Source organism: Castanea sativa, chromosome 2 (assembly GCF_040712315.1).
Source record: "Castanea sativa cultivar Marrone di Chiusa Pesio chromosome 2, ASM4071231v1".
Lineage (NCBI taxonomy): Eukaryota > Viridiplantae > Streptophyta > Magnoliopsida > Fagales > Fagaceae > Castanea > Castanea sativa.
Genome location: NC_134014.1, coordinates 23571200 through 23598608, shown reverse-complemented (window position 1 = coordinate 23598608; position 27409 = coordinate 23571200). Strand labels below are relative to the sequence as shown.

The window sequence follows — 27409 nt, the reverse complement described above, 5'->3', positions numbered from 1 at the left end:
TGGTTTTGATCTTAGAATGTAACTAATAAACAAAGCTATGTATTTTTCTTAGATTATATCTAAGATCAAAACCATGTAAAAGCTAGTTAATATTCAGAATTGATGTACAATAGTTGCAATCAATAAAATGATAAATTTTTCAATTGAGATATTTTTTTTTTCAGTAATTAAAAATAAGTAGCGACTCCATTGTAAAACTCTTAATCTAAAGGGAAATGTAATTAGTTGAACCACCATTAAAAAGGCACTAATGTGAACCCAACCATTCCCATGGGTTTGGCCCAACTAACAACTTTGTGGGCCAAGGGCTCAATTTATCACAAGTTTTGATTGAAAAAGGGCTCCTTGGAATGCTGAATATGCACTAATGCATATGGAATGAGACACAAAAATTCACAACTTATTGATGTATAAGTTGTGATTGATGAAATATTGTTACTTTTATTGTGGGTTTACCGCAAATATAACTTTTTATTGTGTACCAATCACAATATACCATCTATTTGAGAATCTTAACTTAGGTTCACTTTAATGCTAGTGTTAATAATGCATTACCGAACCAAAGGTCGTTTCAATTTGGTCAGAAGAAAGGAACTAATTTGGTATTAATTAATACCAGTATACCATTTTAGGATTAATTTTTTTTAATCAAAATCCATATAATTACATTTCAGTCAAACTTAGAGTGTATAACTTGCATTTTAGGTTTTTATTAATAAATATCATTCAATGCTCCTTGAAATTCCAAATGCATAATTTGGAGATTCGATGAATAGGCATTATTTGGTTCTTCTTCTTCTTCAATCAATGATGACATTGTCCTATTACAATAAACAAGCATATTTTTACTTGGACCAAACTAAAAAATTAAAATTAAAAAAAAGATCCATAGGTGAGACCATGAGAGAGGGAAAAAGGCTTCTCTCCTAACGAGTTTAAAGAGAAACCTCTGCATTAATTAAATATTCCTACCTAACATGGGCTACATTTATTATTGAATGATTGGTCTGAACAATGCTTCACACCTATTAACCCATTCATCATCCTTAAAAGGGGGAGAAGACATCTGATAGTAGAAGTTTCTTCAGACCTCCATAATCACAACCCACTATTGAAAGGAGGATCAATTAATATAGACAGAACCCCCCCCCCCTCCCATCTGAGTAGATAGAGAGCCTCATTGTACTCATTTATTTGTGATTTTGTACGGGGCAGTCCAACCTTCCATACTTATCAATTATTTAGCTTTTTATTTCCTTCTTTTAACTCTCCCATTGTAAACTCAGAACCCATATGTAACATATTAATTGTGACGGTCACATTTTTTTGAACTCATCTATCTCGGGAAATTTGACTCACACAATCCTAATTCTTAGGAATGTGAATCTATATCTCCAAAAAAGTAAATATCTAGATGTCCGAGAATATAAATGCTTAAATTTGATTTTCTCAAGAATGTGAGATCTTTCTATTTGGGGCTATTCTTGTGAATCTTATGGTTAATATTTATTCTTTCCTAAAATATCCTATAATGTTAATTGTGGCTCTTTTGGCGTGACTGGTTATTCCTTACTCTAGGACCAAATTGGTTATTGGGCAGTCAAAATTGTAATAGGCGTACCGGAAGCTATTCCTGTAATAGAATTCTTTCTCATTTTTTTTGTATTTGGCTTTATGCTTCACCAATCATGGTATTTGTTTGAATATTTTCCATTTTAAACTTTAGTTAATTTATAAGGAAAGCCAAATGAAAACAAATCAAATTAGAATTTGTGAAGCATAAAGTGGAACACAAAAATGAGGCCAAATTTTTTAAATAACTATAAAATTAAAACTATATTATTAGTTAGCCAAGATTTGAAACTATTTTGGAATGCTAAATCGACTGCTTTGAAGTCGATTTCAACATCATTTGTAGCTGATGTGGATACTTAACTACAGACAAACCCATAGATCCAGACCCAAACGCAGAGATCAGAACACAGTAAAAAAGGCAAAACCCAGACGCAGAGATCAGCAAAACCCAAAGATCAAAACGCAGAGATCAACAACCTGAGATCAAAACGCCGATCAACAACGAAGAAGAAAGATGCAATGATGCAAAACCCAGCAAACCAGAGAAGCAATAACGAAGCAACCCAGTGGCGGCGAAAGTTTCAGGCGACAGAGTGGAGAAGATGATGCAAAACCCAGGTTTCTCGCCGCTACTCTAGTGGAGGAGAAGAACACGTTGGAGTGGAGAGTGGGTTTGATTTGTTTTGGGTTTTATATTTGGTTTTGTTCATGGGTTTTGGGTTTAGGATTTTGAGAAAAATAGGTTTGGGATTTTGAGAAATGGATTTAGATGAAGAAGGAAGAACTGGCTTGGGCTTTTGGGGGCTTAGCAGAAGGGAAGAAGATGTGAACAGGACCTGAAATGGAGAAAGAAGGGAAGAAGAGAACGGGACTTGAATGGAGAAAAAAAAAAGAATAAAGAACGAAGGGAGAAGATGATGAACAAAAAGAAATCGAGTCCTTAGGACTCGATTTTTATTTGACAGAACTCGAGTCCTATGGACTCAAGTTCTATGCCTACGTGGACCAACTTTCCACGTCAGCTACGAACGATGTTGAAATCAAGTTTAGTGCACTTGATTTAGCATTCCAAAATCGAGTCCAAAAGACTCGATTTGTTATATACCAAATTAGTTTCAAACATTGGTTAACTAATAATATAATTTGGTTTTTATAGTTATTTAAAAATTTTGGTCCAAAAATGAAATAGTGGATTTGTGTTCATAACTTCTATGTTGTTTCCTACAAATAAATTGCAAGAAAAATAATATGGATCGTGGATTGAGTCAAATGTCTTTAAATAGTAGTCAAACCTTAAAACCTTAACACATACAGTACCAAAATAACTATTTCAATTTTTAATGGTTTATCAAGGCATCATGCATTCACAGCCAAAATTATTTATTTTCTTAAAATACTAAATTCCAAGAAGGAGATTAAAATCAATCAAATTTTTTTTTTTATTGTTGAATATATCATTTTTCAATAAAATATCAAGAGGGCTATTGTAGTTAAGTTCGAAGCAATAACCCCTATTTGTAAAGTACCCCTTATATAAAAAGAAAAGGAAAGATTAAATATATAATATAAACACTTTATTTAGAAAATTTATATTTTAGTTAGTCAAAGATTATTAAATTGGATAATAAAATTTTCTAACCTTTTATTAAAAAAAAAAATGGACGTATAATTATAACCTTTAAAATATAGAACTTTCTCAAACCATGAGAATATGGGATATCAACATTTTTAAAGGGGAATCATCACAACCCCAAAATGAGAATTCAGGTTTCCTTAGTTATGTTCAACCAAGTATAAGAATGCATAGGAGAAAGATTATATATTTACCATTAAATGAACCCTCTTCGTTTCAAAACAATTAGAGAAGATCCAGATGATCGAAAGATGCGTAATATTGTTCCATGGCCAATGCTTAAGAAAGAGTGAATTTCAAGCCTAGTAATTTTTTTCTTGTCCTTTCTAAAAACCAAACAGCACTTAGAGGCTTTTACCAATTTTCACACTCCTTTGTCATTCTTCCTGTGATCCATTGGAACGTGTTGCCCTCTGCCTGTGATCCATTGGAAAGATAACACTGACTTATCACTTAGTCTTTCCCTCATTCTTCCTGTGATCCATTGAAAAAAGTTTCCTATGCTTTGCTAGAATCATCCATCCATCACGATCATTTTCACTAATTCAATGGAGAATTTGAGGCACGTATTAAGCCTGCATTATTATCCCAACTATTTTTTTTGCCAGTTTTCTATGCATTCATAGGGCATCAGCCCTTATTTTATTATTGGTTAGAAAAGGTAAGTGAATTTCGTCTAAAAGATTGCGTAGCAACTCTGTTCTTGACAAGGAAGACCATTGAAGCTGTAATTATAGGTCATGCGAACTAAGCTCACAAGCAACCAATTTTCTGCAGAGGCAGCAAAGTGATCTGTTGAACTAACACAAAATGTGTTGAGTTGCTAGCAGTGCAAAAACTCAAAACCATCCACCACGAGCAAATCCGCCTTAGAAGTTTTTAAGCAAATGCGTCTTGCAATGTAACTGATGGAGGGATATGCATTCCCATGTAACAAAGTTTCAAATCCTTACCGCGCATTCCTCAGCATAGACTCTTCAAATTTCACCTGGAACTACTCCTTCATTGACGGTAACAAACCGCTGTGCTACCTAGGAGTTGAAATTTCACAATGTTTTGGCATACATATCAAGTTATCAACTTTACTAAAACAACCGCACATAAATTACAGAGTGTCAGGTCAGAATATCTACAAGCAATAAGCAGTGAGCTATATATATATAATACAGAAAAACTAAGTTTGTGTAGTGCAGGAATAAAAAAATAAAAGGAACATCAAACTTACAATACCTCGTCTTAGAAAAAGGGACTTGGCCAAATTCAAGCTGACTGTTGTACAACTCATGAAAGAGGTACTACTAAAACCAGTTCATTTTATATCATCAAAACCGTGTTCTCCTATGGTTTTAAGTGCTCTCTAGCCCTTGGCTTGTAGAAGCAGGTAAGTGTCTCGACTCTGTTTGCGAGAGTTAGCTGGACCTTCCTTGGGTGAGGTCATTGTTTGGGTGTTGGGTTACAGGCCTTCTCTTGTGTAGCACTTTCTGTCCAGGTCAGCACCAGTGCGACAACCATGGCTGAGGAGCTGGAAGAGCTATGGAAGAAATTATCTTTCACAGAGGAGGAGGATGAAGACATAGAGCTGGGGAGTGGAAGTACAAAAGCAGCTAAGGAAAGGGGAGAAAACTGTGTAGTCCTGAAGGTGTTATCACACAGAAGCATTAGCTTGGACTCCCTAAGAAAGAATATGAGGATGTTGTGGAAATTGAATAAGGGAGTTCAAATTTCGGAGATAGAAGAGGATCTGTTTGTGGTAGTTTGGGGATGGACGGGATAAGAAAAAAGTCCTTGATATGTGCCCATGGAACTATGAAAAACAATTAATGCTAATCCAAGAATTTGAGGCAGAACTAACCCCACAGGAGATTGAACTTAAATGGGCTCCGTTCTGGGTCCAGATGTTCAATCTTCCACTAAAGAGCAAAACGAGGGAAACAGGGGCGGTGATTGGGTCCAAGCTAGGGGAGGTACTGGATGTGGATGTCTCGGACTCAGGGGTTCAATGGGCGAAATGCCTTCGGGTAAGGGTCCGTACAGACGTGACAAAATGTCTGGTTCAAGGCAAAAGGGTCACCATAGAAGGGGGAGAGGTGGATCAACTTCAAGTATGAAAGGCTCCCTAACTTCTGCTACAATTGTGGGATGCTCAGTCATGCTCTGAAGGATTGTTTGAGCAGATCTGAAAACCCTTAACAGAAAAATGGCGACTTTCAATATGGGGCTTGGCTGAAGGGAGAACCAATAAGAAGAGGATTCAAGGACTCATTCAAACTAGGCATAGGTGGTGAAGACGAAAGAAGAAGCTGGGTTGCCGGGGAGAGAACGGAGGAAGGGGCGGTGAAAATCCGTGTGGCTAGGGAGAAGGAAAGGGGTGGCAGAGATCACGTGCCTAGGCTGGACACTAGGGGCAACACTAGCCCTGCATGGGAAGCAACAAAACATGATTCCCCACCGAACCAGACAAGGGAGTTACATGAAGAAGGTAAGGGTAACATAGGGGACGAAAAAGCAGCGGGAACTATAGTACAAATTGGTGAAAGATCATCTGAGACTCAACCAGCCCAGCCCGAAACACAAGAGGGGATGCAGTGGGAGAAAGCAACATGTCAAGGGATCGAGCCAAAATTCAAATTTGAGTTGGTGCCAAACCGGTCCATAACGAAGCAAGAGCCAAGCCCAAACCAATTCGAAGATGAACAAAGCCCAATTGACATGCTGTTTGATCCGAAAATGGGATGGACTTCTGAAAAGCTAGGCCCAAAGAGTAGGCATTGGAAACGTTTGGCGAGGGAAGGAAAGAATGAACCAACGCAGGTGGGCTTAACTCCAATAGCCTAGAAACGAGAAGGCCCAACTCCACTTAAAGAACTAGACCCAAATGTAGTCGACCAGAAAAGAAGAAAAGGTAAGAAACAGACCAAACCTTCCTTAGGAGATGAGGAGCAAATGGATGGCGATGAGGCGGTGGCTGCGACGCAGTACCGCCGAGCCCAAGAGTATCAATGCTTGGAACTACCAGGGGTTGGGGTCTACCTCGGCGGTTCGAACCCTCGCCAATGAGCTTAGAGCTCTAGAGATCCTCTGCTGGTCTTCCTTGCAGAAACAAAGGTCAGTGCGAGTCAGATTAAGGGGATTCAGTCAAAGCTTGATTTCACACAGGGTATTGTTGTTCCAAGCGACGATAGAAGTGGCGGACTTGCTTTATTGTGGAAAGAAGGTGCCAATGTTAGTTTTAAGAGTTGCTCAAACTCCCACATAGATGTGGTTGTCCGAGAAGATTCTTCATCGAGACCATGGCGTGTGACTGGCTTCTACGGCCAACTCGAGACAGAGAAGAGATTCATCTCGTGGCAATTGCTGGAAAACTTGAGTTTACAATGCGACATGCCGTGGATTGTATTTGGAGACTTCAACGAGATAATGCATCCATTTGAAAAATTGGGTGGGTCAGAAAGAGAGGTAAAACAGATGGAAGGTTTTAGAGTTTGTTTGGAACGGTGTGGATTAGTGGATTTGGGTTTTGTGGGGCAGCGCTTCACTTGGTGCAACAGGTGTTTTGGGAATCAGAGAACAAAGCTTCAATTAGATAGGATGGTAGCGAACGATGGGTGGATGACAATATTTCCTGAGGCAAGCGTCTATCATTTTTCAATGTCAGTATCTGATCATTGTCTTCTGGCCTTTACGCTCAAACGCACCCAACCAAAAAAGCCACCAAAGAAGCGTTTCGAAGCTATGTGGATAAGGGAGGAAGAGTGCAGGGAGGTGGTAGAATCGGCTTGGGATCCAGTCAGAAATTGCTTAGAGTCCTCTGTTACGGACAAACTAAAGCGGTGTCAAGATCAATTGCAGAGGTGGAATTGGAGGGAATTTGGAAATGTAAACAAAGTACTAAGGCAGAAACAATCCTATCTTCAACAACTGGAAGCCACGGAAAGCACCAATGAGAAGGCGGAGGAGATTCGAAACCTGAAGGAGGAAATAAATAAGGTGCTACTTAAAGAGGAAATAATGTGGAATCAAAGGTCTAGAGCACTATGGATCAAATGGGGAAATCGGAATACAAAGTTTTTTCATGCCACGGCTAGCCAAAGACGACGGAAAAATAGGATTGTGGGGCTAGAAAACATGGAAGGGGTGTGGCAGGAAGATCATGGAAGGATTGAGAACATTATATTGGAGTATTTTTCTACCATCTTCAGGTCTGACCACCCCCACTAACTTTGAAGCCAGTTTGAGTGCAATCAACACCCGGGTCACACTGGATATGAATGATGAGCTACTAGCTGAATTCAGGGCTGATGAAGTAGGAAGAGCACTCAAACAAATGCATCCCACAAAAGCCCCGGGCCCGAATGGTATGTCTCCTATCTTTTATCAGAAATATTGGGATATTGTAGGTTGTGATGTAACAAATTGTGTCTTGGATGCTTTGAATGCTGCTGTTCTGCCTAGTTGTATTAATGAAACTTATATATGCCTTATTCCAAAAGTTAAGAACCCCTAAAAGATTACTGATTTCAGACCGATTAGCTTGTGTAATATGATCTACAAAATTATATCAGAAGTACTAGCTAACTGTCTGAAAAAAGTCCTTGCAGTAGTGATTGATGAAGCACAGAGTGCTTTTGTTCCAAGAAGGCTCATAACGGATAATGTGCTTGTGGCGTTTGAAACAATGCACAATATCGATTAAAGGAAAAAGGGAAAGGAAGCTCTCATGGCCATTAAGCTTGACAGAGCAAGGCCTACGACAGGGTAAAATGGGTTTATCTAAAAGCAATGATGAAAAAGATGGGCTTCCATGATAATTGGATTTCCCTCATGATGATGTGTGTGACCACAGTGTTACACTCGGTACTGATTAACGGGGAACCCAAAGGTAGATAACACCATCAAGGGGGCTCCGGCAAGGTGATCCAATCTCACCTTACATCTTCCTACTTTGTGCAGAGGGTTTGACGGCCATGTTAAAGGAGGAGGCAGCGGGGTATATAAAAGGAATTGCGGTTTGTAGGGGAGCCCCAAGAATTTCCCATCTATTGTTTGCGGACGATAGCATAATTTTTTGTCGAGCTATAGTTGAAGAGGGCCGAAGGGTGCTAAAGGTGCTTGAGGATTATGAAGCCGATTCGGGTCAAATACTCAATAAGGAGAAGACTTCTCTCTTCTTCAGCAAAAATACTTGTGAAGATGTCCAAGAACAAGTGAAAAGTTAGTTTGGAGCTCAAATCATAAAACATCATGAGAAGTACCTTGGGTTGTCGCCATTAGTGGGAAATGGTAAAAGGAAAGCATTTAATCGCATAAAACATCTTGTGGGCAAAAAAATTGCCGGGTGGAAAGGAAAACTTCTCTCTAATGCGGGTAGAGAGATTCTCATCAAAGCTGTGGCCCAAAGCTGGATAGCTTGGGACAAACTGTGCACTCCAAAAATAGAAGGGGGAATGGGGTTTAGGGATTTAAAAGCCTTCAACCTTGCCCTCCTTGCCAAACAAGTGTGGAGGATTCAGCAAAACCCAGGCTCCATGGTCCACAAAGTTTTCAAGGCAAAATACTTTGCAGGATACTCTTTTAGGGAGGCGCAATTGGGGAGTAGACCATCCTATGTGTGGAGGAGCATCATGGCGGCGAAGGATGTTGTTGAAAAGGGAGCCAGATGGGTAATTGGCAACAGGAAAAAGGTACAAATTTGGGAAGATAGGTGGATTCCAACACTAGACTCCTTTAAGGTGGTCAACCCGAAGAGCCCTTCCAATGAAAGTGTGATGGTCTCAAGTCTCATTGATATGGACAGAAGAAGTTGGGATGTTGCAAAGGTAAATAACACCTTCCTGCCCTTTGAAGCACAAGTAATATTGGGTATTCCAATAAGTCCTAGGCTGCCTAAAGACTCTTTGATTTGGGCTTGGACTCCAAATGGACGATTTTCTGTCAAAAGTGCATATAGAGTAGCCCAAAGATGTGTGCAACAAAGCAGATGCAAAGTAGAGAGGCGGTGAAAGCTCTGATGGGTCAAGATTAAAAGCTCTTTAGAAGTTAATCTGGAATTTGGATTGCTCGAATAAGGTTAAACATTTTATGTGGAGGGCCAGCAAAAATATCCTGCCAACTAAGTGGAGGTTGAAGGCAAGGGGAATTGAGGAAGGGGTCAGCTGTGATGTGTGTGGAGAAAATGAAACATCAGGTCATGTGCTATGGGGTTGCAAAACAGCAAAAGAGGTCTGGGGTGCAACAAAGCTGAAGCTGCCTTTTCTTCCTGAATCTCATATGGAGTTTTTGGACATAAATTGAGTGTGTTTGGATAGAACTTATTGCTGAAAACTGAAAACACTGTAGCAAAATAATTTTTAAATGCGTAAAAAGTACTGTTCATGTCAAAATTACTGTTCATTGGCCTAAAATCACTGTTCATGGCCAATGAACAGTGACAGACGCGCTGAAAAAAAGAAGAAGCCCAGACGTGGACGCTGGACGAGAGGTGCCCGAGGGTGGATTGGGAACTGTTTGCAATTACAGCCTGGAAATTGTGGAACAACAGAAATAATATAAGACATGGAGGAAAAAATAGGAGTGTTGAGGGGATCGTGAAGGAAGCCAAGGAATATGCTAAGGAAGTAAGACAGGTTCAGCAAGTTTCAGCCAGACCTTCACCTGCTGCAAAGTCCCATTGGACCCCCCCTAGACCGGGCTGCTATAAAATCAATGTAGATGGTGCAATATTCAAGGATGGAAGGGGCTGTGGGGTTGGAGTTGTTATTAGAAATGAATGGGGGCAGCTGATGGGGGCAATGAGCAAGAGGTTCGAATGGCCGTGGGGTGCACTAGAAACTGAAGCTAGAGCAGCTGAAGAAGGGTTTCAACTGGCATGGGACCTCGGGCTTAAGGATGTTACACTTGAAAGTGATGCACAAGTGGTGGTGAGTGCTCTGCAAGGCAAAGTTCCAAGTCCAACTTCTATCCAGAAGGTTGTTGAAGGACTGCAGATGGGAAAGAGTCAATTCAACTCGTGGGAAATAGCCCATATCAGTAGAACTAGGAATGTTGCAGCCCATCTTTTGGCTCAACATGCCAAGGGGGTGAACGATTGTCTCATTTGGGTGGAAGATACTCCCCCTGTTATAATGAACCAAGTTCAATCTGAAGTAATCAATTTGAATAATTTTTTCTGATTAATGAAAGTAAGCTTATGCTGTTTATCAAAAAAAAGAAAAGAAAGAAAGAGGTACTACTTAGTAAGTCAGTTCAACATTATCATGCATAATAACCATAAGGGAAGGGAAAAAAAAATCATCAGAAGAGCCAGTTCAGAAATCCACAAATTCCCCAATCCACCATCATCTCCAATCCAAGCAATAGAGAAAAAGAATTAAATTAGCCAGAAACCAAAGAACACTATCTTGCTTTCTAGTCTATAGCATAAAGAACCAAACACACTAAAGTCAAAATTCCCCTAACTGGCCTTTCATCGAAACAAAGAACTTTCCCTAATCATCTAAACCACCACATTACAACCAAACCCCTAACTCCTAACTATGCTAACATATGAAATAAAAATAAAAAAAAAAAAAAAAAAAAATTAAAGCACTAACCTAATCCTACCCTTTATCCACAGACTTCATCACCACCATCCCAATTCCAATTCCAATTCCCGTTCCCATTCCCTTCTGCCTCCTCATCTCTACTATCTTCCTGTGCGAATTCGAATGCATCTTGGGCAAGAACGTTGGGCTACTCGCGGGTCGGTACTCAGGCACCAGCCTCCCGGACTTGTACCGCACACCACAAGCATTACACAGTGTTTTCGGCCCGAGAGGCCCAGCACGCCATTGCGGGGTCTTTTCAGCTCCACAATGCTGGCATTTCCTCCCAATCGTCGTGGTAGTAGTAGTAGTAGTAGTAGTCGTTGTAGTTCTCATCGTCAACACTTCCCTCTCAGCTTTCACAATCTTGTTGGCCGCGGCCGCCTGTTGGCTCCAAAAACGCTGATTATCACGGCGCAGCCTCCGGCACCCCTTACTTCGTGCGCGGCCGGGGACTTTGAAACTGTCGCTGCAGCAGCTCATAAGAGTTTTGTTGTTGTTGTTGTTACTGCTGCCATTGCTGTTGCTGTTGGTGCTGTTGCTGTTGCTATTACTGTGGCTACTGGTGGTGCTGTTTTCAAGCACAGAGACTGGGCTGTTGTGCTTTGGAAGAGTAGTTCCTGGGTCCTCCGAGAGAATGAATGATTCCACTGCTGGGAATGAGTCTTTGTTAGATATCCATTCCAGTTCTTCTTCTACAAACTCCCCCTGTGTTTAAACCACAAACAAAAACCATCGCCACCAAAATCAGAATACTTAATTACACACGTGACGAGGCATCTCCATTTTTAGTTTAGCACGTGCCAACAACCCCCAAAATGAAGTGAGAGGCTATTATTTTCTATATTATTATTATAATAAGAGAATGTTCAAAAGGTTGATGGGCAATATTGACTTTTTGACATGGTTTGAGTGGGAGTATCAGAGGTGGTGGAAGATATGGGACAATATTTATTATTGGTACAACTACAACCTAGTGAGTCACAGCTCACGAGAATTAAGACTTTTATTGTACTTGCGAATTGACGGTAATACCCTTCAGTTCTATTCCAAATTACGTTAAAAATGCCACCTAGGGTTTACATCTCCAACCGCAGCCTCTCTCTTTCTATCACAGTCCCAGTACCAAGTCGAAGCCATCAGCTTTGACTCGGCCGAGTCATTACAAAACATGCTCGACTCGGGGAATCCAAACTCAGAGACTCGTTCGAAAAACGTCCGAGTCAACTCGGTCCAACACACTAACCCTAACCGAGTCACTAAATACCCACTAAGGGTATCCCACGTAAGCCTCAGACTCGGCCGAGTCACCGCCGAACTCGTTCTTCAGTTTTCTCTCACCAAAAAAATCAAAACACCAAATAAAATAACCGATAAAACTTACTGATAACAAACTGGTAGGATGTTCGGGACACAAAACACCAAACGACGACGACGACGTCGGGTCATGCTGACACAAAACTTTCCTTTTCTTATCATCCTCTTCGTCTCCCTCGCCTATGTCCGACCCAAAGTCCAACAGGTCTTCCACGAAACGATCCGCCTTGTCTAACTCCATTTCCACACACAATAGAGAGAAAAACCAGCCAACCAAAAGGGCTTTTCTTTTTAGGGAGAGAGAGAGAGAGAGAGAGAGAGAGTCACAAAGAAAAAAGAGGTTTTTTTTTTTTAAGAGAGAGAGGTTTTTTTTCTGAAGTCTTTGTTCTGTTTCGCCTATATTATCATCACGATATAGCGTTTGGTTTGGGAACGAGGGGATGTCGATTTTTTGGCTATTTCCTTTATTTTCCTTTTTTAACGTTATACTACTACTGTTGGGTTCATTCTTATCTACGATATTTTCAATAGGGACTTTATAATCTTGGACCGTTACATGATTTTCCTTTTCTTTTCTTTAACGTGGGAGTGGGACCCATGTCACTGTAATTATTAGGAGTGACAGAAACAGAAGAGGTGTGTAACCCTCCTATTATATAAATAGATTTCAATCCTTTTTAAGTTTGTTGGTTAAACTAACCTTTTCAATTCTCTTTATTGTTTACAGGTACATTTACCTTGTTTTTTTCTTGCCTATTATGGTTTTTATTATATGTAGTGTAGGGATATAGACGTAAATGACTGGAAGGAGTGAAGGTAATAATGACTGGACGACCTTCACAATGTACACGTCAACTGACCAATGGAATGAAGACCCGTGGATACACGGTGCTCTGGGTTATTTTTGAATTTTGAAAGTCTTTGACCTGCTTGCCCCTCTAGATACCGCACGTGGCGGCGATGATCTTGTTGGTAGTACTATATTGTTTCCTCATTAGTCTTTAATCTACTCTCAGTTAGTCACTCTCATTCCTACTCTCTAACTACAATTCTTTATCTAATAATTTTGGACTCTCAGGTCTGTTTGGATACTATTTATTTTGCTAGAAATTAAAAACTTATTACTAAAAATGTTATAGCAAAATATTTTTTAAAGCTAAAAACTTTTTTCTGTAGGTGGCTGGTCCATGAACAATGTGTGGAACTCGGGCTCTAAAACGCCAAACTTAGCAAACACTCAATTCAAACACACACTCAGCGTGTGTTTGGATTGGGAGGCTGCGTCTAGCGTCCAGCCTTTAGTTTTTTTTTTTTTTTCCTTCCCAGCCGCAGTTGTTGACCAAGTCTTCTGTAAACAGTGCATTCGTGCACTGTTCACGGACCCACAAATTTTACTTTTCAGCCACTTTTTCATTAAAAATGGGTCTCGCAGTACTATTCACACATTTTAAAATTATTTTGCTACAGTGTTTTCAGTTTTCAGCAATAAGTTCTATCCAAACGGACCCTCAGTCACAAACTTTTCTTGATAATAATTTTTCACAATGAGGTGATAAGTTGTAAAATGATATTAGTGATAGATATAAATCACTATGAATAATAACTTGATACATAAGATAAGATAAATTTTTTATAAGAATAAAATTTAGGAATGCACACTTGGTTGTATTGAAGAATGAGATGCAAATAATGTTATCTTTTTCAATAAATAATTAAATTCAAACCAACAAAGTGTTTTTTTTTTCTTAAAAAAAAAACCTGCTTGTAATCATCGCTTCATGCTACATTATACGTTGGTATTTGAGCTTTTTGGTAAGTTTATTGTACCACCCACACACAATGACACATTAGCACATCTCACTACTTTTTTTTTTAAGAGAGAGCCACTGCTTAATTCTATTACTCTGCTTATTAAAAAGTATGTGTTAAAAAACATAATGAAAGTATTGCATCTAATTTTTACCTTTAAAGTTTCAAAAAGGATAGTAATAAATTTTAATGAAAAACAATATGCTATTCTTTGCTTTGCCCGGAGTTTTTACTTGAGTTTGAGTATTCTTGAATTACAATTAAATTAGAATTGTGGTGGTGGGACTCGGATGCAAGTTCAACTTGTATTTGCATGTGAAAGGGGTCCACCCACGTTGCCATTAGCCATTTGCCCAATTGAGTAGTAGTAGGTGGGATGGATGCATAGGCAAATACGAAAGACACAATTGTCACGTTCTCTCAACAACGTGCATGTCACATGCTACAGATGAATACTTTTTTCAAAAAGGAAGTCATGCTTGCCATTATTATTATTATTATTATTATTATTAGGCTAAAATATGAAATTTACTTTCTAAATTTCTTCAGATTTCATTTTAATTCTTTAACTTTACTTTCGTTCATTTTAGTCCTCTAAATTTTAAATTTATTCAATTTTCGTCAACTTTTATTAAAATTTTTTGAAAAAAAAAATTAGAAAAATATTTTTCAATCATTAGTTGAATTTTTTTTTAATTTAAAAAATTTAAAGAAAAGTTTAAAAAATTTGAAAAATTAACTACAAGATATAACAAAAGATGATAGAAAAGGCTTAATTGAATAAACTTGAAAGTTAGAGGACTGAAATGAACAAATCAAAGTTAGAGGACTGAAATGAAAATATGAAAAAACTTAGAGAGTTAGTTTTGCATTTTACCCTTGTTATTAATACCTTACTAATCCAATAATACATGCGACTATCCATTTTAGAGATCAATATCGCGAATTGTAAAACTCCAAATATGCTAAATTTTAGCATCAAGCCACTAATAAGATGCGTTATCCAGACTTCTAATTATAAAAAATTTTACAACTTAGTTGCAGTATCATCCTAAATTTATGATGGTACTGTAGCAAAATTGTAAACTTATTTAATAGTTTTTTATTCTCTTTTCCTCTCTCTCCCTGTCACTTTTTTCATCTCTTTTTTTTAGTTTCCAATTCTTTGTCTCATTCAACCCCTCTTTCTCACCCCCCTTTGTGTTTCACTCCCTCTCCATTGCCCCTTAGATCATACGGTGGTTGCATGGATCAGGTGGTACGGCCGCGTGGTTCTAGTGGCTGGGCGATATGGGCAGGCAGTTGAGGGGCGTGGGTTTGGTGGTTGTGCAACGTGGGTAGGTGGTTGCGTGGCTTGGGCAGGTTCTCTTCGCTCTCTGATCTCTTTTCCCTCTCTCACTCACTCACTCTCTCTCTCTCTCTCTCTCTCTCTCTCTCTCTCTCTCCTTGAATCAACCCTCTGTGGGTCTTATGGGTTGGTGGAGCTCTTGATTTTGATGTGGTAGATGTGGCAGATCGGGGTGGTGCCATGGTGGAGGATTGGTGGGTAGCGGTTGTGTTGTTAATGGTGGATTAGGGTGGTGTCGTGGAGGTGGATTAGTGGGTGGTGATTGGAAAGTTTTGGGTTTGGGTAGTGGTTGTGTTGTTGATGGTGGATCAGTGGGTGGTGGTGTTATTGATGGTGGATCGGTGGGTGGTGATTGAAAAGTTTTGAGTGGATTGGTGGGTGGTTGTGTTGTTGATGGTTGGGTTGATTTGGGTTTGGGAGGTAGTTGTGTTGATGATGGTTGGGTTGAGTTTCTATGCTGGGGGTTTTGGGTCTTCATGGTAGTGATAAAGGTGATGAGTGGTTGAGAGAGAGAGAGAGAGAGAGAGAGAGAGAGAGAGGAAGGAAGGAAGAGAAACATAAAAAAAAATGTTTTATTGTGTAGATTTATTATTTTAATGTGTTGTATAGGAAAATAAAAGTTGAGATGTTAGGTGTGTTGTAAAGTGGAATGGTATAATAGGTAAAGTAGATTTTAAGATGATAAAATGAGATATTTTGTAGAAACCGGATACTAATGCTCGGTTCTACTTCTCATCCCATTATTATTGACTACAGTTTTATTTGTTGTGAACATTCAATTCACAATGCATTAGAAACATAGAACATAGGAGTATGATAATGATTAAAATTTTCAGTTACTAAATCAATATATACACCCTATAAAAAAATCAATATGCAGAGAAAAGCTAGGTGCACAATACTTTAATAATATTTTCACAATAAATTTTATGTGGCATATTATTACTTGTGGTTGAAAATGTAATATTGCTACTTAAGATTTGTTTAAAAATGTTGTGAAAGTATCGTGGATTTTGACTCAAATGATAACCAAAAGGTGAAATGGTCATTGGAGTGGAATTAAAAATATCAATTAAAAATTATTCTTTGAATTATATTGCCAACCAAAAAAAATTTATTTCGGTCTCTACATTTTGAGGTCAACTTGGTTCTTATATTTCAGTAGCAGCTAAATTGGTCCCTATTATTTTTAATTTATAGTAATTTGTACTCTACCATCAACTAACTAATAATGGAAATTGACTGCAAATTAAAAATAATATAGACCAAATTAATTGTTAATTTTATAGATAAAATTGATAGTGATCCACTACGTAGGACCAAAGTGGTATTTTTTTGCCCAAAAAAATCTAATAAAATTAAAGATAATCTATCACCTAGCTTTATGATATTTTTAATAAGTAGGGCAATAACAAGTCAAATCAAGTCGAACATTTGAAGTATTCAAGATGGTTCCTATAAAAATTAAGTATTCAAGATGGTTCTTAATCTATCACCTAGTTCAAGCTTAACGTTGAACTCAATTTTTTGTATTCAAACTTGATTTATTATTTTTTTGGATGAGCTGGAACTTATGAGTTTTGTTAAACAAATAAAAAGTAAAAAATTCTGATGTAATATTTGAGGAGTGAAGATCAATTAAGCTTGGTGTGTGTAAACACTCCATTTTACAATCATCATTTAGCCCTAAAACAAGAAAGAAAAGAGTAATTTTATATAATAATGGTAAATTTCTCATTTTGATGGTGTGATAATAAATAGACTGAGTAGGTGTATTGGGCTGTGAGCCGTGCTTGAGGATAGATAGAAGCCCGAGGATGGTCAAAGGGATTATTAAGTTTGAGTTAATAGGCCGAGGACAAAGGAAGATAATGAAGGATTAGCGGCGGTTCCCGAGGAGCCGAACCACCTTGGGAGAGCTTTGGGGACAGTCATGGTTCTTGACCATTTTGGGAAGGATAAGCATCGGGGAAGGTAACAGAGCTAAGTCAACATGGATGGAAGTTAGAAGGTTCATACTTAACTTCCACAATTGTTATAGAAGTTAGAAGGTTCAGTCTTATCTTTTACAACTACTATAGGAGTTAGAATGTTCAGACTTATCTTCTACAACTACCATTAGAAAGTTAAGAACTTAGTAGGAAGTTAGAGCGATGAATAAGGATTTTGCTCAGATTTCACAATAGTAGAACGTGGTCCGGATTATAAGCCTTTGGATATAAGTTTATCTTGAAAGTTTCTAAGTGTTGGGAGGTCGTCCAAGTGCTTTCGTGCTGGACGACCTTCTTATGCTAGATGACCTCTTTATACTGGGACATCCTTTTCGGGACTTGGACGACACTATGGACAAACTGGAGATAGTTCAATTTTTGGTTCACCATTAGTTGCCCCCTTTGTCCAAGGGTCGTCTTAAACAATGTAGCAAAACTCTGATTCACCTTTTATGTTTGACACGTGTCAATATTTTAATGGTCAGTTGGTGTGCCATGTGTCGTCCTTGTGTAGGTTGATTTTTGTTACTTTAGATCATGCCATGTGTCACAATCTTATTGGTTGACTTGTCGTGTCGATTCACTTTTTCGAGGTATATGCCACGTGTCAGCTCCTGATGGGTCCGCGTCGCTATGTTGACCCACATCTGGGGCCTATAAATATATGTACTCTCTCTCTTACCCTTCACTTTTCTGATAAATTCCTTTCTACCATCTCATCTAAGAGCTTCATCTAGTCGTCTTCGTCTTTAGTTTCTTGTAAGGTACTTCCTTCCCTTCATCCTTAGGTTTTCTTCTTGTTCATTCTTTTGATCATGTCTACATCTAGTAGTAGTATTGAGAGGGAAATAGACGAGTCCCCTGGAAGTAATGGTAGTAATGAGAGTAGTAGTGAGGATAACACCAGTAGTAGTAGTGATAGTAGTTCCTAAGGCGAGCATTATTCGTCTGGGATTCCTGGTTTTCCCTTAAAGGAATTCTAGGAAATGTAATGTAGGACGACTTCTGAGGCTGAGGCTGAGGCTGAGGCTGAGGCTGAGGCTAGCTCGTCCAGAAGGAGTAGGTCATCTAGTCCTCCTCAAGACAAAGAGGAGGAAAAGAATGTAATCTACAATTGTGCCCCCTGAGGTGTCGTCTACTCTAGACGCAAGTAAGTTGAATACTTTTGTAGGTAGATATCAAATTTCTAGTGAGTTTAGACCTCGTCTACCTAAAAGGGGGGAATGATGTTGTTCTCCTCTTTCAGGTTTTGGTGTATATACTTTTTACCTCTTGGTAGGCCTTAGGATTCCTCTAAATTCTTTTTGTAGAGGTCTCTTCCATAGGTTGGGTATTGGACCAAACCAACTCAATCCTAATGGATGGAGAACGATAGTAGCCATACAAGTGTTATGGCGTGAGGTGTTTGAGGGGAACCGTCCAATCATAGTGGATGAGTTCCTTTATTGCTATAAATCCTCAGAGATTAAACGGTCTACTGGTTTTTACCAGTTCTTGTCTAGGAGTCCTTAATTTAGTTTGATTAGGGGTTGTAGTTCTTCTACTAGGTTATGGAAGAATGAATTCTTTTTTATTTCTGGAAATTGGGCTGGGGACCCAATTGATGTAAATAATGCCCTCTTCCCACCTTTTACTAGTGCCCTAGGTCGTCTTCGTCCTAAGGGTATGTCTTTCTTCCTTTCTTTTGTTTAACTTTTTCCTCTTCTATCCTTCTCTTATGTTGGTGCAGCTATTATTCGTCCACACTTGGACAATTTTCATTTGGAGCGTATTGATAAAGCTCGCGCTTTCCTTGAGAGGTCCTTCCATAGCTTGGTAACCCTTAGTCATCTAGCCGTTTGGGGACTTGGTCCTGAGCCTACTAGAGAAAATCTTGGACACGTGGAGACCACTCGTCGGACTAAGCATTGTCCATACATTATATATATATTAACTCTGTCTTCTTCATCACAGGGTTAGCCACTATGAAGGAAAACAAAGAGAAACCCATTGCTAGTGGCACTGAGGGTGAAAAGGACGTCCAGGTCCAAGACAAGGCAACTCCTCTGATTGTCCAGAAGCCTGTCGTCCAGGTTAGGAAGAGGAAGGGTATTTCAAGCTTTGTTGACCATGGTGATCTTCCAAGTCATCGAGGTTCAAAGAAGCAAAAACCTGGCAAGACTCCTCCTCCCAAGGTTCCAAAATTTCCACCCACTACGGTAAACCTGGACGATTCGGCAGTGAACTTGGTTCCTGTCCAAACCACTCCTTCATCCGTCCAGCCTGAGAATCCTCCTCCTGCAACCAAAACTTCTCATAAGATTCATCCCTCAATTCCAACCAAGTGTCATCCTAATTTGGTGTTAGATGAGGATTACGCTTGGAAGACATTCAAAGGGATCATCACTGACAAAGAAGTGAATGCTTGCTATGACATGTTAGTGAAGGACTTTGAGAGCTCTGCCATCCACGACCTCTTCAAGGTATGTAATTTCCTCGTCATTCTTATTTTATTTTCTGAGAAATTTGTGAAAAATTTCTAACTCTCCTTCGTCCATTCATTTTTCAGGCCATGGCGAAGTTTTATATTGCATCCAGCCAAGCCAAGAAACTTTGTGACGAGGCTAAGGCTGTTAAGGCCAAGGACAAGGAACTGAAGGACAAGCTTCTATTAAAGAGGGGGGAGGTAATCAAGCAGACTGAGGAGGTCACTCGTCTTTTGGGGATTGAAAAGAAGTTAAAGAATGAGGTGGAAGAGCTCAAGGTAGATTCTATTGAAAAGGAGACCCGCATTGGTCATCTTGAGGTGAAAATCCAAGAGTTTACCTCATCTTTGGAGAAGGATAAGGAGGAAGCCATTGCAGCCTTCATGAAGTCAGACGATTTTACTACTCGTCTAGATCGCCACTATGCTGTTCGCTTTGAGAATTTTCGTTCTGACGCCAAGGAGGCTTATCCTGAAATAGACTTTAACTCCTTCAAGATCCCCACTACAGCAAAGAGTTCCCTGCTTCAGACGAGCTCCGAAGACATTAACATTGTGGACGACGCTTCAACAGAATCTGCCCAAGACGCCACTGATGCCAGCAAGGACAACCTAAAGTCTAGAGGCAATGCCGCCAGTGGTTTATCTTAGTAAATTTATTTCTTTTTTTAGAAAATTTATTTATTTCAGTTTGTTGGGGATGCCCGTTGTTTTTGGCTTTGTTTTAAATTTTATTTAAGTACAATCTATTTGTCCAAGTTTATGGACGTGCAACAGATACAATGGCCTTCATTGGCTTTGAACAATATAAGGGTTTTTGGATGATGGTCGTCTACCCTTCTTTACATTTTATGAATGAATGTTTATTTTCATCTTCATTCTTCACTTGTTGTTGAACATGTTATACATTTTATGTATGAATGAATTTCCTTTGTTTACATCGTCCATGTTACATCTTATGATTTTAAGTGTGGTCTGTCCACTCATGAAGGCATTTAGCTCGTTCATGTTAAAATAATTTGCTCATGTTCAACACTTACCACTCTTTAAATGTCAAGTATAACTTGTCTATGAATGGTATTTCCTTTGCTAGCTTTATTTGTCCATAAATTTGATTTATAGCTTGCATTATCCCTCGTCCATAGGTTGGATGATCCTTTATTCGTCTTTAGGCAAGACGTTTCCAGCATTTACTAGTCCAAAGATTGGACTGTTTGGCTGGTTAAATTTATCCATGGATTTTAAATAATTTTGTGTGCATACTGTATCTCGTCCATTAGTTAGACGAATTTGCCTTAGGTTTATTTTTCTTCGCTTTATCTTTATTTAAATAAAGCTTATAAATGTTACATCCTTGCGTCCGGAGATTTTACTCGTCTTGGGCCTTTAGCCTTCTTGTGTGATAGGTCAAAAACGTATTGACCCCTTATGATGGATTAATTTATTAATTAACCAAATTTAATTAATTAATCAAATTAACATGCAATGTATGTGGCAGCACAAACAAATCACCTACTAAATAAATATGCAGCGGAAAATAAATTGACACGGTGATTTGTTTATGAATGAGGAAAACTTCCGAGGCAAAAACTCCACCAGGTGATTTTAAGGTCACCACTCTCGAGAATCCACTATTATCAAAATAAGCGGTTACAAGTAAAGGAATTTCAGTACCTTATACCAACCTACAGTTGAACCCTTACCACAATACCCAATTGGACTTGTTCTGTAGTGGCAATCTCTCATTGTATTGCACAGTTCCCAATACGTGACTAACCAATAAATGCGCGAATCTTAGTACGCGACTTGATCACTGACTTGAGAAGGATGTCGGCTGCAAAGTTCTTCTGTTCATCACACGATGAAGATCATGAAGTTGCTTGGTCACAAAACCCTATGGTGTACAAACACAGCAGGTTTTTCAAGATGAACTAGGGCAACTAGGTTTCCGATCACACTTTTCTTCACACTTATGGAACTGTGCTCTTGTGCAACTGTGCTACCTGTGACGACTCTTAAAATAATCCTTATATATGTTTAGGGTTGTGAGAGAAGAAATCTCAAATATACATTCACCGATTGGATGAAAATTAGCTCTAAAAAACTGAACTTCATAAATCTTGATAGATACCCTATCTATCGAGCAGCTGTCAAGCCTTGGGTTGAAACAGCTCTTTTAAAGCTCGATAGATACTAGCTATCGAGCTTTAATGAACAACACTTCTTCACTTGATTCTTGGACAGACTTGCATGGCTTTAACACTTGAACTTGAAACCTTATTTCTTGAAGCATTAAACACATCCTAAATCTACCCAAATACAAGTAAATTGTGTTTTTGTCAAAAGATTAGCCAATTGCATAAATGTTGACATATGTTCCTAACATGAATCACATATGTCTTAACATTGTGGATTAGTTTGAATGAAATTAACATGAGAATTGGAAATTCACACAACATTATATACATTGGAAATCCAAACTGTATATACACAACATAAACATCGTCCACAAGCATGGCACATGCTTAGAAGCTATTGCCTTGAAGGAATTGAAAATACTTATGTACAAACAGACTAATGACTTCGTCTATCACAAATTCGTCCATAGACAGTGCACAAGTTGGAAGCTAATGCACCTTTAGGAAATTACATTACTAAAAACATGTAGTACTAAAAATAGACATAAATAAATATGAGGAAAGTAACACATAACTTCAACTTCGTCCATGATGATGCTCGTCCAAGATGATGCTCATCTAGGATGATACTCGTCTAGGCTGACTCTTTATTGATAATATCTTCTGAGATGCTCAACGTTCCAGGGGTGCTCTAACCTCCATCCATCTGGGCTTCTAAATAGTATGATCCCTGCCTTTTGCAATTGATAACCTTGTAGGGTCCTTCTCAATTTGGCCCCAGTTTTCCATGGGCCGAGTTTCTAGTTGCCAAGGAGACCCTTTTTAGGATGAGGTCCCCAATGTTGAAGCGCCTGGGTTTCACCATTGTATCATATTGTCTAGCTATGAGGTTTTTATACCTTGCTGTCCTCTGCTCTACATCCATTCTTACCTCGTCAATTAGATCGAGGTTAAGACGAAGTTGTTCTTCATTCTCCTCGTCCTGATACTTCATCTCCCTGTGGTTAGCCATGTGCGCCTCTGCAGGTATGAGTGCTTCACTTTCATAGGCTAGTTTGAAAAGAGTTTCCCCTGTGGAGGTTCTCAAAATCGTCCTGTAAGCCCATAGAACACCTAGTAGCTTGTCTGACCATACTTCCCTTGCCCCTTCAAGCCGAGTCTTGATGATCTTTAACAAGGACCAGTTTGCTACTTCTGCTTTACCATTTTCTTGTGGGTGGGAAGGTGAGGAATAATGATTTTTTATTCCAAGTTGCTCACAGAAATCTCTGAAAGGTGTGTTATCGAACTATCATCCATTGTCTGACACTAGTACCTTAGGTACCCCAATTGGCATACAATACTCTTCTAGACGAAATTTTTGACATTCTACTGTGTGATTTTCGCTAAAAGTTCAGCTTCCACCTACTTAGTAAAGTAATCAATTCCCGTTACCAAAAACATCATCTGCCTGATTCCTTTTGGAAGGGACCCAAAATATCCAATCTCTATTGCACAAAGAGCCATGGGGCCATCATTGTGGTGAGGTACTTTGATGGTTGTCTAGGGACGTTGTTGAAGTGTTGACACTGATCGCACATCTTTACATAAGCCTTGGCATCTGCTTGAATTGTCGGCTAGTAATAACCTGCACGAACGACCTTGTGGACTAGTGCTCTTGCTCCTAAATGGTTTTCACATGCTCCTTGATGAACTTCTCTCAATACGTAGTTTGCTTCATCTGGAGCTAAACACCTTAAGTAAGGCTGAGAGAAGCCTCTTTTGTATAGCACCTCGTCTATAAGGACATCCTTAGCTGATTTGATCCTTAGCTTTCTGGCTTTATCTCTTTCCTCTGGAAGCCTTCCATCCCTTAGGTAAGCTATTATGGGGGTCATCCAATTCCCTTCACCTTTTATCTGCTGCACCTCTAATAGATCTATGCTAGGCATATACTGGACTTTATCAAGCTCATCCACCTATCCATCTGTGGATGTTGCCTTCGCTAAGGCGTCTGCTTCCATGTTTTCCTCCCTTGGGATTTGTAAGAAACTAGCTACCTTGAATTTTTTAATAAGACACTTCACTCTACTGAGGTATTTCTTCATCCGTTTTTCCTTCACTTCACATGTTCCATTCACTTGGCCTATGATCAACTGAGAGTCTCCTTGGACGACTACTGACTCTGCCCGTAAGGACTTAGCCAATTCCAACCCTTTGAGGAGGGCTTCATATTCAACTTCATTATTGGTTGTTTGGTACTGTAGACGAGCTGCATATTTCAACTTATCCCCTTCCAAGGATTTCAGTATAACTCCTATTCCTCCTGCATGTAGTGTGGACGAGCCATCTAAATAGACGACCCATGTCTCGGCTTCATCCACCTCGTCTAAATCACTATGGCTTGGAGTGAATTCTGCAATGAAATCTGCTAGAGCTTGAGCCTTTATTGCATTTCTAGGTAGGTACCTGATATCAAACTCACTAAGCTCTATGGCCCATTGGATCAGTCGTCTTGCGGCTTCCGGCTTGTTCATTGCCTTCTTGAGCAGATGATCCGTTAAGACAATGATGATATGAGCTTGGAACTAATGCCTTAGCTTCCTGGAAGCTGTTATTAGCTCAAAAGCCAACTTTTTCATCGCAGGATATTGTCCTTCTGCCCCTTGTTAGGACATATGTGATTCATGCTAGGAACATATGTCAACATTTTATGTAATTAGCCAATCGTTTGACAAAACGCACTTTACTTATATTTGGGTAGATTTAGGATGTGTTTAATGCTTCAAGAAACAAGATTTCAAGTTCAAGTGTTAAAGCCATGCAAGTTTGTCCAAGAATCAAGTGAAGAAATGTTGTTCATTAAAGCTCGACAGCTAGTATCTATTGAGATTTAAGAAGCTATTTCAGCCCAAGGCTCGACATCTGCTCGATAGATAGGGTATCTGTCGAGGTTTATGAAAAACAAATTTTCAATTCTGATTTTCATCCAATTCGTGAATGTATGTTTGAGCTTTCTTTTCTCACAACCCTAAACATATATAAGGATTATTTTAAAAACCGTCACGGAGGCACAATTGCACAAGAGCACAATTGCATAAGTGTGAAAAAGAGTGACTGGAAACCTAGTTTGCCCTAGTTCATCTTGAAGAAGCTATTGTGTTTGTACACTATAGGGTTTTGTGACCAAGCAACTTTGTGATCTTTATCATGTGATGAACTGAAGAACTTTGTAACCAACATCCTTCTCAAGTTGATGATAAAGTCACGTACTGGGATCCGCACATCTATTGGTTAGTCACATACTGGGAGTCGTGCAATACGAGGAGAGATTGTCACTACAGAACAAGTCCAATTGGGCATTGGGGTAAGGGTTCAACTGTAGGTTGGTATAAAGTACTAGGATTCCTTAACTTGTAACCACTTGTTTTGATAATAGGGGATTCTTGGGAGTGATAACCTTAAAATCACCCGATGGGATTTTTGCCTCAGAGGTTTTCTCCATTCGTAAACAAATCACCATGTCAAATTTAATTTTCGTTGCATTTTACTTTATTTGGTGATTTGTTTGTGCTACCACGCTCATTGCATGTAATTGAACCTAATTAATTCACTTGGCTAATTAATTGATTAATTCATTACAAGGGGTCAATACATTATTGGCCTATCACCCCCTTTAGTGCCAGGCTTGTGTAATAAACAGGCTTCTGCACTTTTCCTTCTTCCCTGATTAATGCCAAACTTACTGCATGTGTGGACATTGCTAAGTATAAATATAACTCCTCACCTGGTATAAATGGACTTAGCAAGGGAGCCGTGTTAAGATAGACCTTAAGATCCTAGAAGGCCTTCTGACACTCGTCTGTCCATTCAAACGCCTTCTTAAGAACTTTGAAAAATGACAAACACTTAGAGCTGCAAACCTGTTTAGAGCTGCAACTCGTCTAGTGAAAGACTGGACTTCCTTAACATTTTTTGGTGGTTCCATGTTTAGTATCGCTTGGATCTTATCAGGATTCACTTCAATTTCCCCCTATGAAACCATGAATCCTAGGAACTTCCCTGATGAAACCTCGAAGGCACACTTGTTTGGATTCAGCTTCATGTTGTATCGTCTAAGAGTGTCAAAGGCTTCTTGTAGGTCGTCCAGATGTTTCTTCTCGTCCAAGCTCTTCACCAACATGTCATCCACATAAACTTCTACATTCCGTCCTATCTAAGGACGAAACATATGATTGACCAACCTCTGATACGTTGCCTCTATATTTTTCAAACTAAAGGGCATCACTATGTAACAAAACAAACCTTGACTGGTAATGAAGGATGTCTTCTCTTGATCTGCCTCGTCCATCCTTATTTGGTTATAGCTTGAGAATGCATCCATGAAGCTTAACAATTGATGACCTGCTGTTGAGTCCACCAACTGGTCAATGCGTGACAACGGATAACTATCATTGGAGCATGCAAAAACATCAATACTTTTTCTTAAAAATTGGACGAGGTTTTGCTTCATCTTTTCTTCCATACTTGTTCCAATTGTTGTAAACTTTTTAGGATTACCTTCGTCCAAAGGAATGTCTTCCAGTACTTCTGTGGGCTTTGCAGCAACCCTTCTCTCCTCTATGTTCATCGTGTACACATGCTCATCCATAGCCAACATGGCTAAGTAGCATTCTCTAGCAGTTAACTAATCTCCTTGTACTTGCCTTATTCCATAATCTATTAGAAACTTGACAGATAAGTGGTAGGTAGATGTTATTGCCTTCCAATTATTCAAAGTTGGTCGTCCAATGATGGCATTGTAGGAAGACAAACAATCTACGACAAGAAAATTCACTTCTTTAGCTATTTGTTGTGGATATGCCCCCACCACGACGAGTAGAGTAATAGTACCCACTGGTTGTACCTTCGTTCCTCCAAGTCCAACTAAGGGTGAATTCACTGGATGGACTAGATCTTGTCCAAGCCTCATTTGTTGGAAGGCGGGGTAATATAAGATATCTGCTGAACTCTCGTTATCTACCAATACCCTTCTAGTCGTGTAGTCTGCAATGACCAAAGTGATGACGATTGCATTGTCATGTGGGTGATGGACCCTTCCTGTCACTCCCCAAACTCGATACCCGGATTTGTGACCATGACCGGCATGCTAATATCAAGCTTAAACATGATATTAACAAGAACTAACTTAACTTTTACAAAAGCTTCACTTTTTCTTTTCATTCTTGTTTCTTTACTTAAGTGATATAACCTTTCACTTAACATTCAGAGCATCTACACTATACTCAAAGAATTACATAATCCATCAGTTAATTAAATTCTAAATCTCACATAATACATCTCTTAATACTTTAAGGTACACAACTTTCATTAGATCCTAAAATCCACAATACTACAAAACTAAACATCAAATGCTAATTTGGGATCTATACATTAAAACTAGAACCAGCTCCTTCCAAAACTCGACTAAGGCTCTCTCTGCTCCAAAATAAGGGTCCGTTTAGATAGAACTTATTGCTGAAAACTGAAAACACTATAGCAAAATAATTTTTTAATGTGTGAATAGTATTGTGGG

General features: G+C 39.0%; 3 protein-coding genes across 3 annotated transcripts; 1 reads left to right on the top strand and 2 right to left on the bottom strand.

Annotated features, from left to right (window-relative positions):
* The first annotated feature begins 8829 nt into the window (after positions 1-8829).
* On the top strand, positions 8830-10377 carry LOC142625092 (uncharacterized). The gene is made up of 3 exons (XM_075798798.1): positions 8830-9024; positions 9275-9480; positions 9747-10377. Exons 1-3 carry the CDS (start codon positions 8830-8832, stop codon positions 10375-10377), a joined length of 1032 nt encoding a protein of 343 aa, XP_075654913.1.
* Positions 10378-10561: 184 nt separating this feature from the next.
* On the bottom strand, positions 10562-12639 carry LOC142625777 (GATA transcription factor 1). The gene is made up of 2 exons (XM_075799490.1): positions 12173-12639; positions 10562-11496 (listed from the first exon to the last, which is right to left on the bottom strand). The coding sequence occupies exons 1-2, from the start codon at positions 12344-12346 to the stop codon at positions 10804-10806; spliced, it is 867 nt and encodes a 288-aa protein (XP_075655605.1). The 5' UTR covers positions 12347-12639; the 3' UTR covers positions 10562-10803.
* Positions 12640-23813: 11174 nt separating this feature from the next.
* LOC142625091 (uncharacterized) lies at positions 23814-24371 on the bottom strand. The gene has a single exon (XM_075798797.1). The coding sequence runs from the start codon at positions 24369-24371 to the stop codon at positions 23814-23816; it is 558 nt and encodes a 185-aa protein (XP_075654912.1).
* Positions 24372-27409: the final 3038 nt, after the last annotated feature.